The following is an 18,817-nucleotide window of genomic DNA, read 5'->3' on the forward strand; positions in this document are numbered from 1 at the left end:
ATCAACTCCTGTTTGTCAGCTATAAAAACCTGGATCCACATAATTTCCTCAAACTCAACAGAGATAAGACAGAATTCCTCCTCATAGGCTCCAAAGCCACACTCAGCAAAATCAATAACCCCACTCTCACCATCGACGGCACCACTGTCTCCCCATCTCCCCAGGCCCGCAACCTTGGCGTGATCTTTGATTCCACCCTCTCTCTTGAGCCTCACATCCGCCATGTCATTAAAACCTCCTTCTTTCATCTCCGCAACATCGCCAAACTCAGACCCTCTCTCACACCGCACGCTGCTGAAAGACTCATCCATGCCTTCATCTCCTCCCGACTGGACTATTGCAACTCACTTCTCCTTGGCATCAGCTCCACCTACATAAACCGACTCCAACTGGTCCAGAACGCAGCCGCCCGACTCATCACCCATTCCAAATCCTGGCATCACATCACTCCAGTCCTCAAACAACTTCACTGGCTTCCCATCTCCCACCGGATCACCTACAAAATCCTGATCCTCACCTACAAAGCCCTCCACCATCTGCCCCCCCCCCCCCCCATATCTCACTGACCTCCTCTCCCCCTACCAACCCTCACGGTCCCTCAGATCCACATCAGCCGGTCTCCTCTCCATCCACAAGTCCAACCTCCGCAGTTTTGGGGACAGAGCCTTCTCCAGGGCAGCTCCCAGGCTCTGGAACTCCCTCCCCCAACTGATCCGCAATTCCGTGTCCCTCACCATCTTCCAGTCCCGCCTCAAGACCCATCTCTTCACCTCTGCCTATCCTTAGCCCCATGTCCCCCTCCCTTTTCATCTGTGCATTAATTGCCTCATATTGTGTTTTGTATTGAATTCTGTATTTACTTTGTGTACTAGTCATGTCTCTACTATTTATTTCATTCCCCTTACATGTTTTTCCTCTACCTGCTAAATTTTTGTAAGGTGTCCTTGAGACTCTTGAAAGGCGCCCATAAATAAAATTTATTATTATTATTATTACCAAAATGCATGAGTCCACGCTTGGCTGCACTATATTCCATCTGCCACTCTCCCGACCTGTCCAAGCCCTTCAGCAGAGTCCCTGATGTCTCTACACGACCTGCCTCCCACCTATTTTTGTATCGTCCTCAAAGTTGGCCACAAAGCCTACAATGGCAAAGACGCGCAGGTTTGTAGGTTGATTGGCTTCTGTAAATGGTTCCTAATGTGAAGGATAGTGCTAGCGTACGGGTGATCGCTGGTCGGCGTGGACTCGGTGGGCTGAACGGTCCGTTTCCACGCTGTATCTCTAAACTAAATAGATCGGCTTGAATAGGAAGTTCGGCATTCTTGCATTGTGAAAATGGGAGCATATTTACTATGTTTAAAAAACGAGCTGCATTTGGTGGCCTGCCACATCACTAGTCTAAAGCCATAGGTGAAAGGACGTTGATTAAGTGCAAGGCATGCTCTCACAATATTAGCAACAAGCCAACAAACGGGGCTATGTTCTCAGTGTTTAGTGATTTAAAGACCTGGCAGAAGCCACCTAGTTTCTTTTGGTAACATTATTCATTTTGCTTAATGTTCATTTAAAGGATTTTATTTATCGATTGGTTCTGCCACAGTTGCTATTTGGCTTCAACTTAAAGTGATGCTAATCAGTGGTGCAGTGCTGAGGTGTTCTTTGTTACATTTAACAAGGCTACTAAATATTCTTACTTCTAAGGGGCGGCACTGTGGCTCTGTGGGTAGAGTCACTGCCTCACAGCGGCAGACTCGGGTGCGATTCTGACCTTGGGTGCTGTCTGCGTGGAGTTTGCAAGTGCTCCCTGTAATCACGTGGCTTTCCTCCGGGTGCTCTAATTTCCTCCCGCATCCCAAAGACTTGTGGCATTGCAGGTTAATTGGCCACTACATTTGAGCCGTGTGTGTGTGTGTGTGTGTGTGTGTGTGTGTGTGTGTGTGTGTGTGTGTGTGTGTGTGTGTGTGTGTGTGTGTGTAGATAGCGGATGAGAAAGTGGGATAACATGGAACTAGTGTGAACGGGTGATCAATGGTGGGCTTGGACTCAGTCGGCCGAAGGGCCCGTTTCCATGCTGTATCTCTAAATTCTAGCTTTCCCTTTACGAGGTTACTGCCAGGATTTGAGAGGGGCTGAGCTATGGGAAGAGGTTGGGCAGGCTAGGACTTTATTCCCTGGGGTTGGAGTCATAGAGTGATAGTGTGGAAACAGGCCCTTTGGCCCAACTCGCCCACACTGGCCAACAATGTCTCAGCTACCCTAGTCCCACTTGCCTGCGCTTGGTCCATAACCCACCAAACCTGCCTATCCATGTACCTGTCCGACTCTTTCTTAAACGATGGGATAGTCCCTAGCCTCAACAACCTCCTCTGGCAGCTTGTTCTATACACCCGCCACTCTCTGTGTGAAAATGTTACCCCTCGGATTCCCATTAAATCTTTTCCCCTTCACCTTAAACCTATGTCCTCTGGTCCTCGATTCCCCTAGGAGACTCACGATAATTCTCACGAGGCTGAGGGATGATCTTACAGAGGTGCACAAGATCAGAAGGGGGGATAGATAGGGTGAATGCAGAGTCTTTTACACAGGGTAGAGGAATCAAGGACCAGGAGATGGAGATTTAAGGTTTAATACAAACCCAAGGGGCTATATTTTTCACTTAGAAGAGGGGTGATATTTGGAAGGAGGTGCCAGATGTGGTGGTTGAGGCAGATATTATCATAGCATTTAAAAGACACTTGGACAGACACATGGATAGGAAAGGTTTAGCGGGGATATGAGTCCATTGCTGGCAGGTGGGATTAGTGTAGATGGGGCATCTTGGTCGACACGAAGGGCCTGTTTCGGTGCTCTATGACTACGGTCAGTCCAGAAAGTCCTGCTTGTGGATCTTTGACAGGACGCACAAGGGGGCTGCCTAAACCCTGCAACAGTTCAGCACCAGAAGTTGCAGAGGGAAGATCTCCTAGGGAAAACCAAATCCATGACTGGGTAGCATTAGCTTGACTTTTGTGTGGAGTTTGTGGTCCAGAGCAACGTATCAGGTGGTGTCTTGAGATCTGATGCTTGGCGTGTTGGGGGATATGGGGAGAAGGCAGGAATGGGGTACCGATTGGGGATGATAAGCCATGATCACATTGAATGGCGGTGCTGGCTCGAAGGGCCGAATGGCCTACTCCTGGACCTATTGTCCATTGGCCTCCGTGAAGCAGTTTCCCAGGTCACGTCAAGCGTGTGTTTAATTATCATGTGCACCGAAGCAATAAAATTCTCAATCGCAACAGCGTAACAGGTCTGCAAATATAGTCTTCATAGGTAACATAACAAACGAAAGAAAGTTCAACAAATTAAAAACCCTTCAAGCATCACCCTTGGTAGATTTGATGACAATGTCAGAGTTTCACCATTAAAATCGATATTGTCCTGCAATGTTTATGCTCCACCCCGCTGCCTCTGCTCCCGCTGCACCATCGTGACAAAGCTTGAGAAACGTCACCTCATTTTCCTCCTGTGGATAGTGCAGTCTTCAGGACTCGTCCGCAACTTCAGGTCACTTGCTTTCTCTCTGCGAGAACTGGACAGTTCTGCTGCAGGTCTTCCCCTTGTAATATTGGCCCCGTAGCAGAAGCGTCCACGTTGTGGGGCTGGAAACTGGATGTATCCTGACCTATTTCCTTCGCTTCATAGATGCTGCTGCACCCGCTGAGTTTCTCCAGCATTTTTGTGTACCTTGTATCCTGAGCTAGTTCTGCCACCACCATCATCTACTGAGACAAGTGATGGCTTCCACCGATTGTCGCCGGAAGCTTGCGGCCTTTTCAGGATAGATGTACGATGGCAGCGTGGCCAATATTTGTAACAAGATGGACACGGAAAGAAGTTGTAATATTGTCCCCGTTTTACCCCTTTCCATGGCCTAATTTGCTGGATATTTCATTGTCATTAGGCCATTCGGCCCATCGTTCCTACACCTATATTTGTTTTCTCTCCAGTCTCATTTCAGATTTTACGTTCCTTTGATCATGTATTGCACTCTCTCTCTCTCCCACTTTTCTCATTAACGATTCGACCAGAGGATTTTATACACAGCTTACTCTTACATGCCTGGCCTCACTCCTGGAAGGGATACTTCCACTGTCCTATCCATCCCTCGTGCCACCCCTTCTGTAAATTAAAACTTGTTTTCTTTCTCAGACCCGGAACGCTGTTTCCTCTTCCGCAGATGCAGCCTGACCCGCTGAGCATTTCCAGCATATTCTGGTTTTAGTTACGAGTTGCCCATTCTGGTTGACGATATAGCCACAGTGCTGGAGTAACTCAGCCAGTCAGGCAGCATCTCTAGAGAACATGCATGGAGAGGTGGGTCGGGACCCTTCTTCAACCGACAGAAACCTGGTTTAACTTCACTTTAGAGAAACATACCAACTTCATCCTGAATCTCTTCTGCAACTGAAGGAACTTTGTAGAGCAGGGAGAGGCTTTGGTTCATGCGCTCATCAATGACATGCAGGTGAGTCATTACCTACAAGACACAAAAGGTGGAAAGTGTTATCGTCTACATGCGGAGGCCGCTGGAAATATTAGCTCTCATTATTGCAGAACACCTTGTCAGGAGAGTGGGGTGGGAGCTTGCAATCTTCTCGTGGTCCGCCCTGTTTCGACTAATGCAATCAACCCTGACGTGCACAAACAAGATCAAATAGAACAAGTTGACCTGCAACTTTAGGCTGTGCACGCCATTCTTGCTATTGAGGGAGTGCAGCGTAGGTTTACAAGGTTAATTCCCGGGATGGCGGGACTGTCATATGCTGAGAGAATGGAGCAGCTGGGCTTGTACACTCTGGAGTTTAGAAGGATGAGAGGATATCTAATTGAAACATATAAGATTGTTAAGGGCTTGGCCACACTAGAGGCAGGAAACATGTTCCTGACTTTGGGGGAGTCCAGAACCAGGGGCCACAGTTTAAGAATAAGGAGTAAGCCATTTAGAACGGAGACAATGAAACACTTTTTCTCACAGAAAGTGGTGAGTCTGTGGAATTCTCTGCCTCAGAGGGCGGTGGAGGCAGGTTCTCTGGATGCTTTCAAGAGAGAGCTAGATAGGGCTCTTAAAAATAGCAGAGTCAGGGGATATGGAGGGAAGGCAGGAACAGGGTACTGATTGGGGAAGATTAGCCATGATCACATTGAATGGCGGTGCTGGCTCGAAGGGCCAAATGGCCTTCTCCTGCACCTATTGTCTATTGCCATACACAAGAAGAAGACTAGGATAGTAGATAAAATACAGTAGGATCTAAGTGTTACCAAGTTGTTTTAATTTCTTCTGAATGTAATAATCTAGCAATTCGCTTTAACTCCAGATGACTACAATGGTAATGATAAATAAGAGGCACAGTGTGTGAGTCATGTCATCTGACAATGAAAGATCCCCTGAGAAAGATTGATTAAAAACACAACACAAGTTTGTCAGTGATGCAGTTAAGTCCAACATTAAGATCTTGCATTTCAACATAACCAATTGAGGCGTGCGATAAACCAGGGAGCAAATACTTAATCTTGGGGCTATTGCATTTGAAAAGGTATTTGCAAAAGAGAGTGCTGCACTGAATTTTGATCTACCAGACCTTCCTAAGTGCTAAGTCCCTATAAGTTGCAGAATAGCAAATTACTCTTACTGTTAAAATAAAAAGCACAAGAAATAATGAATGTTGGCCAAAATGTGTGGCGTTAATTACTGGAATTTATTATTAGCGGTTGTAGATCTTTTGGGAAAAAAATCAATATTAAAACGCCTCAACAGTTTTAAAAAAGGTGACTACATTTGACAAATTAATTTGAGTTTGCTGATATTTCTAGCAAGGTTGCTGACGAGAAACCTGTGGATTTAATATATTTGCATTTTAGGTAGGGATACAGATACATTTCAGACCACGCTAATTCCAATTTAAAGTTGACGAATCCAAAACTTGCGCAACAACGTTTGTGCAGTTCACAGAACACATAGAAAATGCACCTATTTCCTATGAACTGCATAAAGCATCATTGCACAAGATTTGCATTCCTCAACTGGAAATTGGAATTAGCATGGTCTGAAATTTAGTCACGTTTAGAAAACAGCATGGAATAAACAGGACTGTTTTTTTTTAAATGGCAGGACTAAATTTAAAACACATTTTGACAGGTACAACATGCACAAGGAAGATCTGGGCCAAATGCGTGGAGGGTGGAACCAGTGTAGATGAGGGATCTTGGTCGGCATGGACAAGTTGGTGCCAAAGGGCCTGTTTCTGCGCTGTTTGACTTCATGCAATTAGTGGAGTACCAAATGGATCACTGCCACAATCTCAAACTATTTATTGCTCTGAATCAATGATTTAGATTAAGAGTACTGCATTGAAATGTACTGAGAGCACGCTGGATGCTAACGTAAGCTAGTAAGGTAATGTGAAGAGTTTGGGTTAATGGGGAGATGGAACAGAAAGTGGGGGAAATGTGAAATTAACCACTATGGCAAGACAAATGGAAAAGCTGTTAACCATATAACAAACAACCATATAACAATTACAGCACGGAAACAGGACCATCGCGGCCCTACAAGTCCGTGCCGAACAACTTTTTTTTCCCCTTAGTCCCACGTGCCTGCACTCATACCATAACCCTGTTGTCTTTTGAAAAACGACGCAAGCCTAGTAAGTACTGGATTTCAGAGAAACCGGGGTGCTTTAACCAAATGACCAAAAATTATTGCTCATATACTCAAGGCACTGGAAAAACATAGTGACGTTAGTCTTTGGTGCAAGGGGGTTTCAATTAACACTCATGCCAATAACATACGAATTAGATGCAGGGACCAGGCCAGACAGTCGGCTTTGGCAAGAATGCTTCCACATTTGGGCTTCTTATCCGAGTATGTACTTAACCTCAGACGAGACAGTTATAAATTGTAAAAACTGATAAGCTTAAGTCAGTGAATGTTTTTCCCATGCCATAATTATTTAGCCTGTACAAATTTGATGGGATTTACGAGTATCAGAATGGGCCGTTTCTGACTAAATCAGACTAAAGAGCCACTAGTTCTACGAAATGAAACCAATTTTACATATTTTCTGTCACCGCCTATGTATATATTTGTCTAAAAGCAACAATCCATATTACAATAGACATCTATGGGTGAAGTCTAAGTAGATAAATTACACAGAATTACACAAAGTATCCAATCGTGGCACTCCAGAGCAGACCACAGTTGTCATTATATTCTCTCCCTCTATCCTCCGGGTGCCACAGTTTAGGGCGGAACGGTGGCGCAGCGGCAGAGTTGCTGCCTCATAACGCAAGTGACCCGGGTTCAATCCTGGCTACGGGCGCTGTCTGCGCGGAGTTTGTACGTTTTCCCTGTGACCGCGTGGGATTTCTTTGGATGCTCTGGTTTCCTCCCACACTCCAAAGACATTACAGGTTTGTTGGTTACTTGGCTTCTAGAAATTGTAAATTGTCCCTAGTGTGTCGGATGGTGCTGGTGTACGGGGTGATCGCTGGGCGGCATGGACTCAGTGGGCCGAAGGGCCCGTTTCCACGATGTATCATCAAAGGCTAAAGTCTAAAAGTGGAAAGCTTGTCAAAGAGAAGATGCCACAACTGATTTACAAGATAATTAAAGCCAATGAAGGCGCTACGGCTAGAAGACTTAACACAGTTCCAACACTTCCATGCCATTAGTGAAACAGAGCTGGGTAATGATATATGATTGAAATTCTTTCATCACCCATTTCCCTGTTCAACTGGCTTAAAAAACATAGAAACATAGAAAATAGGTGCAGAGCCTGCACCGCCATTCAATATGATCATGGCTGATCATCCAACTCAGTATCCTGTACCCGCTTTCTCTCCATACCCCCTGATCCCTTTAGCCACAAGGGCCACATCTAACTCCCTCTTAAATCTAGCCAATGAACTGGCCTCAACTACATTCTATGGCAAAGAATTCCAGAGATTCACCACTCTCTGTGTAAAAAATGTTTTTCTCATCTCGGTCCTAAAAGATTTCCCCCTTATCCTTAAACTGTGACCCCTTGTTCTGGACTTCCCCAACATCGGGAACAATCGTCCTGCATCTAGCCTGTCCAACCCCTTAAGAATTTTGTAAGTTTCTATAAGATCCCCCCTCAATCTTCTAAATTCTAGCGAGTACAAGCCGAGTCTATCCAGTCTTTCCAAAGATCCAAACCTGCAAAGAAGGTTGAACTGTGTTAGCCACGATTTCAGTCAGCTACAATTTTACGGCCGTGCTCTTACTTGAGATTTGATCTGAGCCGCCTTCTCGGGATCAACCACGCGGACATGGTCAAAGTGCTTCAGGGTGTGCTGCCTGTCTTTTTGTTCAGCACGGCTATATTTCTTCAATGCATTCAGAACATGTCGGGGCTGGAATGAAACAGAGGAGTTATTTGGGTAGAGTTTTTTTTTTAAATTGTTGCTGAAAACCCTGCACACATTAGGACGAGGTAAAAGCTTCCACATTCAAGAGCGCACATCTGATTCTTCTTAATACAGTCTAGTTTACACAAGTTTAAACCAGGCATTTAAATATTTAACAGAAGATAACTTTACCAGAGTGATGCTTGGATTTGGGGGCATTAGGTACAGGGATAGGTTAGAGTTTCAACACAGAAATGCAGATGCTGATTTACAAAAAAAAAGGACACAATGTGCTGGAGAAACTCAGCAAGTCAGTCAACATCTCTGGAGAACATAGGTAGGTGACGATTTGGATCGGGACCCTTCTTCAGACTAGACCACTGGAGCCAGACTTGGATGGTTTTCTCTGTAACTCTGGAGGTTGCAGAGGCATCATTTTCAGTACAGACATCTTGGCATCATGTTCAGTACAGACATTGTGGGAAAGCAGACTATTATCTAAATGGTGGCCGATTGGGAAAGGGGGAGATGCAGCGAGACCTGGGTGTCATGGTACACCAGTCATTGAAGGTAGGCATGCAGGTGCAGCAGGCAGTAAAGAAAGCGAATGGTATGTTAGCTTTCATTGCAAAAGGATTTGAGTATAGGAGCAGGGAGGTTCTACTGCAGTTGTACAGGGTCTTGGTGAGACCACACCTGGAGTATTGCGTACAGTTTTGGTCTCCAAATCTGAGGAAGGACATTATTGCCATAGAGGGAGTGCAGAGAAGGTTCACCAGGCTGATTCCTGGGATGTCAGGACTGTCTTATGAAGAAAGACTGGATAGACTTGGTTTATACACTCTAGAATTTAGGAGATTGAGAGGGGATCTTATAGAAACTTACAAAATTCTTAAGGGGTTGGACAGGCTAGATGAAGGAAGATTGTTCCCGATGTTAGGGAAGTCCAGGACAAGGGGTCACAGCTTAAGGATAAGGGGGAAATCCTTTAAAACCGAGATGAGAAGAGCTTTTTTCACACAGAGAGTGGTGAATCTCTGGAACTCTCTGCCACAGAGGGTAGTTGAGGCCAGTTCATTGGCTATATTTAAGAGGGAGTTAGATGTGGCCCTTGTGGCTAAGGGGATCAGGGGGTATGGAGAGAAGGCAGATACGGGATACTGAGTTGGATGATCAGCCATGATCATATTGAATGGCGGTGCAGGCTCGAAGGGCCGAATGGCCTACTCCTGCACCTAATTTCTATGTTTCTATGAAGGGCCTTTTCTCATGCTGTACTCTTCCATGTTCTATTTAACTGCAGTGCCCCACCTCTTCTTTCCTTTCCTTGGATGTCTCACCCCTCCTCAGTGAAAGGCCCGGATCGAGTGGACGTGGAGAGGATGTTTCCACCGATGGGAAAGTCCAGGACCAGAAGCCATAGCCTCATAATAGAAGGACGCCCCTTTGGAAAGGAGATGAGGAGGAATTTCTTCAGTCAGAGGGTGGTAAATCTGTGGATTTCATTGCCAGATGGCTGTGGAGGCCAAGTGAATGGATATTTTTAAGGCGGAGATTGACAGAGATTCTTGATTAGTAAGGTTATGGGGAGAAGGCAGAAGAATGGGGTTAGGAGGGAGAGATAGATCAGCCATGAGTGAATGGTAGTAGACTTGATGGGCCGAATGGCCTAGTTCTGTTCCTGTACGTTATGAACATCTTTTTCTTAGGAGAGTTGGGATTCAATTACCCAATACATGGTGAAAATCAGGACGTCTCGAATGTCTTAAAAGGGTCTCAAACTGAGATTCTTCCATGTAACTGTAGAGACCGTATTATTGTATGGGTGTGTGGCACTGTTCAGGTCTCTCGATGGTACCTACACCCAAATGCTCAGAAAAGTTCAAAATGTCATTTGGAGGGACCACATCACCAACGGCCAGCTCTACGGGGAGAATCCACCTCTGACCATCTCTGCCTCAGAGGGCGGTGGAGGCAGGTTCTCTGGATGTTTTCAAGAGGGATCTAGATAGGGCTCTTAAAGATAGCGGAGTCAGGGGATATGGGGAGAAGGCAGGAACGGGGTACTGATTGGGGATGATCAGCCATGATCACATTGAATGGTGGTGCTGGCTCGAAGGGCCGAATGGCCTGCTCCTGCACCTATTGTCTATTGTCTATTGACCGAGAAGATCATGTGGAGAAGGGTGAGGCTCGCTGGTCACTGCCACGGCCACCCAGAAATGACCAGCAAACAGGGTTGTGCTGTGAAAACCCGCCCGTGGAAGACGCGACCCGGGACGGCCGATCAAGATGACGCTGGAGACGTTGATGGAAGACACATGTGCAGAGACAAAAGAGGAGTTTGCCAGCAGCATGGAGGACAGAGATGTGTGGTGCGTTTGTCACCGCGCCCCGTCGGAAACCAGCACCACTGCGTCGCTAATGTCTTTCAACGTTGATGAATGGTATTCAATTGAGAATGCATTAAGAAACTACAGGGACTCTCCCATGGATAGTCCCGAGAGGTTTTGCTGCATGCTAGCACTGTTGCTTAAAAAAATGACCGTAAAATATATGGCCGATCATCTCATGGAGCATAGATAAACTGCAAAATTGCAGAGAGGCATTTTATTAATTAATTTCAACAACAAAAAAAAAATCTGCACAGAATTTCTTTGCCATAAAATTCATTATGAATGTTTTCCCAAGCAACCAGGGTGGCACGGTGGTGACTCAAAACGCAAAAAAAACCCCATAGTTCGATTCTGCCCTCGGTGCTGTTTTTGTTGAGTTTGCACGAACTCCCTGTAACTGCATGCGTTTCCTCCGGGTGCTCCGGTTTCCTCCCACATCGCAAAACGGGCTAATTGGCCCTCTGTAAATTCCCCAGAGTGCAGGCAGTGGGGAAGTGGGATAACATTGAACTAGTGTGACAGGTGTATAGAAATGAACTGCAGATGCTGGTTTAACTCCGAAGATAAGACACAAAGTGCTGGGGTAACTCGGCGGGTCAGGGAGCATCTCTGGAGAAAGAGGACGGGCGACGTTTCGTGACGGCTACCCATCTTCAGACTGTTCTGAAATAAGAAATAAGACTCAAGATTCTGAAGAAGGGTCCTGGCCATCCATTTTCTCCAGAGATGCTGCCAGACCCGATGAGTTACGCCAGAACTTTGTGTCTATCTTCTGGTGTGAACAGGTGACCCCATAGCAGAGGCGTCCGTGTCGCGGGGCTGGAGACTTGAAGTATCCTGAGCTAATTCAGCTACCACCATCATCTACTGCGACAAGTGATGGCTTCCACTGATTGTCACCGGAAGCTTGCGTCGTTTTCAGGACGGACAAGGCCAACATTTGTAACCAGGTGGACACGAAAAGAAGAAGGAGTGTGAACAGGTGATTGACAGTCAGGATGGAGTCGGTGGGCCATGCTGTATCTCCAAACTAACCAACTGTTTCCATGCTGTATCTCTAAACTAACCAAGGGGTCTCCAGTGAGCAATATGTCAGTTGCTAATCTGAGGAAAGACATTCTTGCCATAGAGGGAGTACAGAGAAGGTTCACCAGACTGATTCCTGGGATGTCAGGACTTTCATGTGAAGAAAGACTGGATAGACTCGGCTTGTACTCGCTAGAATTTAGAAGATTGATCTTATAGAAACTTACAAAATTCTTAAGGGGTTGGACAGGCTAGATGCAGGAAGATTGCTCCCGATGTTGGGGAAGTCCAGAACAAGGGGTCACAGTTTAAGGATAAGGGGGAAATCTTTTAGGACCGAGATGAGAAAAAAAAAATTCACACAGAGAGTGGTGAATCTTTGGAATTCTCTGCCACAGAAGGTAGTTGAGGCCACAGTTCATTGGCTATATTTAAGAGGGAGTTAGATGTGGCCCTTGTGGCTAAAGGTATCAGGGGGTATGGAGCGAAGGCAGGTACGGGATACTGAGTTGGATGATCAGCCATGATCATATTGAATGGCGGTGCAGGCTCGAAGGGCCGAATGGCCTACTCCTGCACCTATTTTCTATGTTTCTATGCTAGTGAGTGGTTGGGCTGTCCCTGTAGAGTTCCTCACTTACCCGTGGTGGGTCTGCCTGGAGTGCGGCAAGGTAATTCTCCAGCGCGATGCGACGTCTGTCATTCAGCATGGCCTCCACTCTCGCCATGTGGGTCTCCACCAACTGCTGCCTCTCACTCGCTGCCTCCTGCTCCAGCGATTCCACCATCTCCTGGAAACGCTTGAACAACACAAGGAGGAAAAAAAAAAAGGCCCCCAATAAAATAAATGTCACTGCTTTCCAATTTTTAATTCAAGGGAGAGGTTGTAAAGTGTCGGCAGTGATTTACAGTAACAGTCCGGAGCTGCGCGTCTTAACGTACAAAGCCGCCATTGTGTCGTGGGGGTTTATAACGCACGCATGCAGGATAAATCTTCATGATTTAAAGCATTAAAACGAGTCATGCATTTAATTCCCTTTCAAAAACTATGTCCATGCTTCAAAAGAAAAACAATGCGTATCCGAACTCATGAACTTTGCACAGAGGACAAGAAAAGGCCCACATTTACCTGAATGACAGCTTTTTTGTCGGCTTTGGGCAGGTTCTTAGCTTGGTGTTCAGCTTCTTCCCATTCCCTCATTATCTAAAAAGCAGTAATGCGTTTACAAACACAGATTCCATTTTCCCCACGCCACCCCCCCAAAAAAAAACTAGCATTTCCATCAGAAGGCTAGAATATTTTATGCGAGTACAACTAGAAATGTTTTGTTTGCTTGAATCCACACACATATTAACATTAGTGACAAAATCAATTAAGACGGAGACGCAAAGAAACTGCAGATGCTCGAATCTTGAGCGAAAAGGAAGTGCTGGAGGAACTCAGCGGGTCAGGCAGCATCCGTGGAAGGAAGCGGGAGATAATGTTATGGGTTGGGACCCTTCTTCATTGCGTGTGGGGGTTAGTGTGGCGAAAAAAATCTGATGAAGGGTCTCGACCCGAAACGTTGCCTGCCCCCCCCCCCCCCCCCCCCCCCCCCCGGACGTTGCCTGACCCGCCGAGTTTCTCCAGCACTTTGTTTTTTTGGACGACGTCAATTAAATTGGTTCCCATAAGCATAATTAATAATCCATCCGAAAATGGGGGAAAAAAAAATGTGTAGATAAACTACCTTTGACATGCGTTCTCGATGCTTGGCTTCCAACCTCTCCTTGGCCTTCTGAAAGTAAGCATGCTCGTTCTCATCACCGGGTGTTTCGAGATATTTGTCAACAGCATCGGGAGTGCTGGCGGCTGTTGTGGGGACTAAAGGCACAAGGGACAAAGTCATTCCTTCACTGGGGAAGTGTTGCGACCAGCCCAAAGCTCAACTCAATCCAGCCTTTGGCGTGCTGATATCACACAGCGGGAGGCTCCCACACTCATCACTCCACACAAGATACAAGGAACAACCTCCCTTTGTGGTCCATCTTCAAGCTCTCCTGCACATACATATTTCGCTGAATTTTGTTACAGCTTGGTGCTCCATTGAAACCTTCGTTCTCCTTAGCTTAAAGTACACCATCGAATTAATTCCACTGTATTCTGAGTCTGCGGAATTCTGTGCCTCAGAGGGCGGTGGAGGCCGGTTCTCTGGATACTTTTCCAGAGAGAGCTAGATAGGGCTCTTAAAGATAGCGGAATCAGGGGATATGGGGAGAAGGCGGGGACGGGGTACTGATTGGAGATGATCAGCCGTGATCACATTGAATGGCGATGCTGGCTCGAAGGGCCGAATGGCCTACTCCTGCACCTATTAATGCTCGGTTGTGAAAGGGACACCCTCTCACACTCCCTCAATTGTTTATCACCCTCAAGAATCCCGTTTAATCCGTACATGATGCGATTTTCCTTTAAGACATTGTAGTTATTTTTCCTGGTGGCATTGCCATAGTGATAAAAAGGGGTGGGGAGATTGCAACCTTCACATGGTCCACCCTGTTTCGACTAATGCAATCAACCCGACATGCACACACAAAAAGATCAAAGACAACAAGTTGACCTCCAACTTTAGGCTGTGCACGCCATACGCAAGAAGAAGAAGTGGTATGAGAAAAAGATTTTATTTGGACTAATTATTTAGTATCGTCTTAAAAAGTCAGCATTCTATATATTGCCTGGAGCCTGTATGTGCTAAAACATCCAGCATTAATTTCAGTTTGTGTCGGAAAGAACTGCTGATGCTGGTTTGAATCAAATGTAGACACAAAATGGCTACAGCTTGCCGCTCCATTGAAACCTTCGTTCTCCTGAGCTTAAAGTAGACCATCCAATTAATTCCACCGTCACCCATTCCTTCCCTCCAGAGATGCTGTCTGTCCCGCTGAGTTACTCCAGCATTTTGTGTCTACCTTTGCCATTAACCTCGGCTCTTTTCTAAAGCTCGCCCTGATTTAAATTTCACTGCACGCCTATTGCCTGCAATTCTCAAACTACTTACACATATAGCGTCAAATTCTATTAGCGTAATTTACGGCGAATTCGCATTAGAAGCTTTTGTTTGGAAGCTTTCCAAAAATCTCGGATCAAAGATTGCCATTCTGTACCTTATCCATCACAAAGTTCGAACCATACGATCACATCTGCCCCCCGTAGAAATTCACGAGCGATATCTCATTCTTACGTGCTATGAATATTTCACCCCAGAATTGAATTCATTTTCGCTGCCTGCCCCACTTAAAACCAGAAAGCTCCACGTTCAGCATTGTAGGGTATATATTATGGTGACAGTATCAGGGAAGTGGAATCATCCACTGTGTGACACAGTTTGAATGCACGGTGCAGAGGAACTTTATCTCCTTGATCGATACACTCGCATCCTACACTCACGGAATTTATAGCGCTGCAGAGGTCACTGCTCGTAGACCAATGCTTCAGGCCAGGTTCGACATTAAAAACACAACATCAATGTAGGCTGCTGTTTGGTGGTGAAATAAAATGCCTGGCAAAAACTGCAAATAGATTGTCTCAATACTTTAGCTGATGATCTGACCTGAAGCTAAACTGAGCCAAAAAAACCCATTTTCTGATTTGAAGAAGGCAGATAGCGCGCACATATTTTGGAAGAGGTTAGACAGGCTGTAAGTTTAATGGTTATATGTTCCATGAAATAGTGAATCTTTTCGAGATAACAGCGCGGAAAAGGGCCCTTCGGCCCACCGAGTCAGTGCCGGGCAACGATTAGAAACATAGAAAATAGGTGCAAGAGGAGGCCATTCGGCCCTTCGAGCCAGCACGGCCATTCATTGTGATCATGGCTGATCGTCCCCAATCAATAACCCCTGCCTGCCTTCCCCCCATATCCTTTGATTCTACTAGCCCCTAGAGATTACCGCACACTAACTCTATCCTACACACACATTTACCACGATGCCAAGCCAATGAACCTACAAACCTGCACACCTTTGGAGCGCGGGAGGAAACCGGAAATCCCTAAGAAAACCCATGCAGGTCACAGAGAGAACGTACAAACTCCCTACAGACAGCGCCCATAGTCAGGATCGAACTCAGGTCTCTGGCATTGTAAGGCAACAACTCTGCCACTGTGCCAATGTGCCAGCCAATTTCACTTTCAACTCCAATTACACTTTTGTTGTAGTTGCTTCCCTATTTCAGACCATCAAACAAATCATTGGTATGCAAAATGCCCGTGACATTCAAAACCTTCTGGAGTGAATGCAGTTCACACAAAGGGTGGTGGGTTTGTGTAAAAGCTGCCAGAGGACAGTGTTGAGGCAGGGACCATTGCAACGTATAAGAAACATTAGACAGGTTCGTGGATAGGACAGGTTTAGAGGGATATGGGCCAAACGCAGGCAGGTGGGAATAGTGTAGATGGGGCATGTTGGTCGGTGTTGGCAAGTTGGAGCGAAGGGTCTGTTGCCACGTTGTATGACTCTCTATGACTCAGTTTTAATCCACTACAAACTACAAACGTCAGATTTGAATCTTAATATCCCCTTGTGATAATGATGGATAAAATGGGGGTATGTTAAATATTGAGACAACCAGGTATCGTTTAGTCCCCAAGGTCAGAATAAAGCAAGAACAAAATGGCTCGAGGAAACGGCAACAAACGCAAATACCTCTGGAGATCTGAGCCTTGCCAAGGAGTGACTACCCCCCTTTTCCGGGGTTACGTCCGTGCCCGGGTGGGATTAGAAAGGGAATACGCCCTGTCTGTGGGCACCCTGAGGGAGTTCCGGGACCGCTGGGCTCCGCAGGGTGTTGAATGTATCCTCAATATGGATTGTATCATAATTGTATAATAATTTATTATGGATATATGTTTGTATTGTATTTATGGTGGTGGGTTCTGGCTTGTTTTATTGTAGTGCCAATATTATTTTTTAATAATTGAATACATTTTTTGATAAAAAAATAAAAAGGAGTGACTAGTCAACTACAAAACATAACAGAAGAGTGTCGTGGGGGAAAGAAATGAAGAAAGGCAAACACCTAACACGCGACAAGCTTGGTCACAAGAATGTAGTCAGAAGCAAACAGGCATGCTTCTTGGGCAGAGATGTAAAACACCGCCACTTTCTATAAATCTACCATTTGTGGCATCTTAGAATTCCCAGGAGAAAAAAAAATGTTTGCAATGGTTTTGGATGAAGTAGAAAGTACTAATCTTGTAGTGGAAGAGAGGTTTTGTCGAAGCCCAGGGCGCCATTTATAAATAATTGGAATCATCCAAGAATGAAATATAGACAAAATAAATGTTAGATTGGAAGATAATGGTTGCTATGGATTGTCGCTATGGATTAAATGAGAGGGAAAAGAGAATGAATGTCAAGAAGGAGCGAAGGCTGGAACAAAGGAAAGGGAGCATACGGCAGGTGCGGAGAACTGATATCAGGCAAAACATGTCTTTAGATTTTAGAGATACAGCAGGGAAATAGGCCCTTTGGCCCACCAAGACCGCACGGACCAGCGATCACCCCTGTACACTAACGCTATCCTACAACTGGGACATTTTTCAATTTTTAGCGAAGCCAATTACATAGAAACATAGAAAATAGGTGCAGGAGTAGGCCATTCTGCCCTTCGAGCCTGCACCGGCATTCAATATGATCATGGCTGATCATCCAACTCAGTATCCTGTACCTGCCTTCTCTCCATACCCCCTGATCCCTTTAGCCACAAGGGCCACATCTTACTCCCTCTTAAATATAGCCAATGAACTGGCCTCTGTGGCAGAGAATTCCAGAGATTCACCACTCTCTGTGTAAAAAATGTTTTTCTCTACCCACCTACCCACCTACCTACCTACTGTTTTACCTACAAAACCTGCGCATCTTTGGAGTGGGAGGAAACCAGAGCACCCGGAGAAAACCCACGGGGTCACACAAACTCGGTACAGACAGCACCCATAGTCAGGATCGAACCCGGGTCCCTGGCGCTGTAAGGCAGCAGCTCTACCCGCTGCGACACGGAGCCGCGTTTTCGTAAAAACGCTACCCCATTAGCAAGATTGTTTCTGACTGACATCATACTCCCAAATTAATTTGAATACAGCATCCCAAGCCTTTGAAGCTGCAGAGTGTTTGAAGCTGTAATGGAGACAAATCACTGTCTCGGGTCAGTAATAAATTTGAACGCCTGCCAAAAACCCTGAGAGATGGAGATTAAACATGCCCATTGTGTGGAATATGCGTCTGCTGAATCTCTTTCCCTTCTAAAGAAACAGGAAACCAAATTTCACCTCCGAGAGAAAAACTTGGTGCAACGAACCTTCGGGGCAAAATCGTCTCATGCCACTTATTTCACTTGCATGACAAAGCAAGTAACTGGGCTTAGAGATAACGTTACACGATTTATTCAACAGCGCAAGAAAGGTTACTCCATTAGCAAAAAGGTAGACAAAAGTGCTGGAGAAACTCAACGGGTGCAGCAGCATCTCTGGAGCGAAGGAAATAGGCAACGTTTCGTCCCGAAACGTTGCCTATTTCCTTCGCTCCAGAGATGCTGCTGCACCCGCTGAGTTTCTCCAGCACTTTTGTCTACCTTCGATTTTCCAGCATCTGCAGTTCCTTCTTAAAAACTCCGTTAGCAAGAGGCAGGGTTTACCTTTCAAGGTCACTTGATGAACCCTAAAAACAATTTTGGTCCCCCACCATCAGACAAATGGGGACAAATAGGGAGATTTATTGGCCACATTCTAGATTATTAAGAAGAAAGACACAAAATGCTGGAGTAACTCAGCTGGACAGGCAGCATTTCTGGAGAGAAGGAATGGGTGACGTTTTGGCTCGAGACCCTTCTTCAGATTAGATTATTAAGGCAGATGGACAAATACCTGCTAGGTTGCAATGGTACACTCTGTGTGACAGGTTCATTCAATAAAACATGGAAGTCTGCAGGAGTGCGTGCTGACTGG

General features: G+C 45.8%; 1 protein-coding gene across 6 annotated transcripts in view; it reads right to left on the minus strand.

Annotated features, from left to right (window-relative positions):
* The window catches only part of LOC129703041 (amyloid-beta precursor protein-like), a 162,891-nt gene that overhangs the window by 17,708 nt on the left and 126,366 nt on the right, over positions 1–18,817 (minus strand). For all 6 annotated transcript variants that reach the window (XM_055645225.1, XM_055645229.1, XM_055645224.1 and 3 more), the window contains 5 exons: positions 13,568–13,701; positions 12,967–13,041; positions 12,479–12,637; positions 8,293–8,421; positions 4,423–4,522 (listed from right to left, as the gene is read on the minus strand). In XM_055645225.1, the coding sequence (XP_055501200.1) occupies positions 4,423–4,522; positions 8,293–8,421; positions 12,479–12,637; positions 12,967–13,041; positions 13,568–13,701 (597 nt within the window). The remainder of the gene's footprint in view (positions 1–4,422; positions 4,523–8,292; positions 8,422–12,478; positions 12,638–12,966; positions 13,042–13,567; positions 13,702–18,817) is intronic.

The sequence above is a fragment of the Leucoraja erinacea genome, chromosome 13 (assembly GCF_028641065.1).
Source record: "Leucoraja erinacea ecotype New England chromosome 13, Leri_hhj_1, whole genome shotgun sequence".
Classification (NCBI taxonomy): Eukaryota; Metazoa; Chordata; class Chondrichthyes; order Rajiformes; family Rajidae; genus Leucoraja; species Leucoraja erinaceus.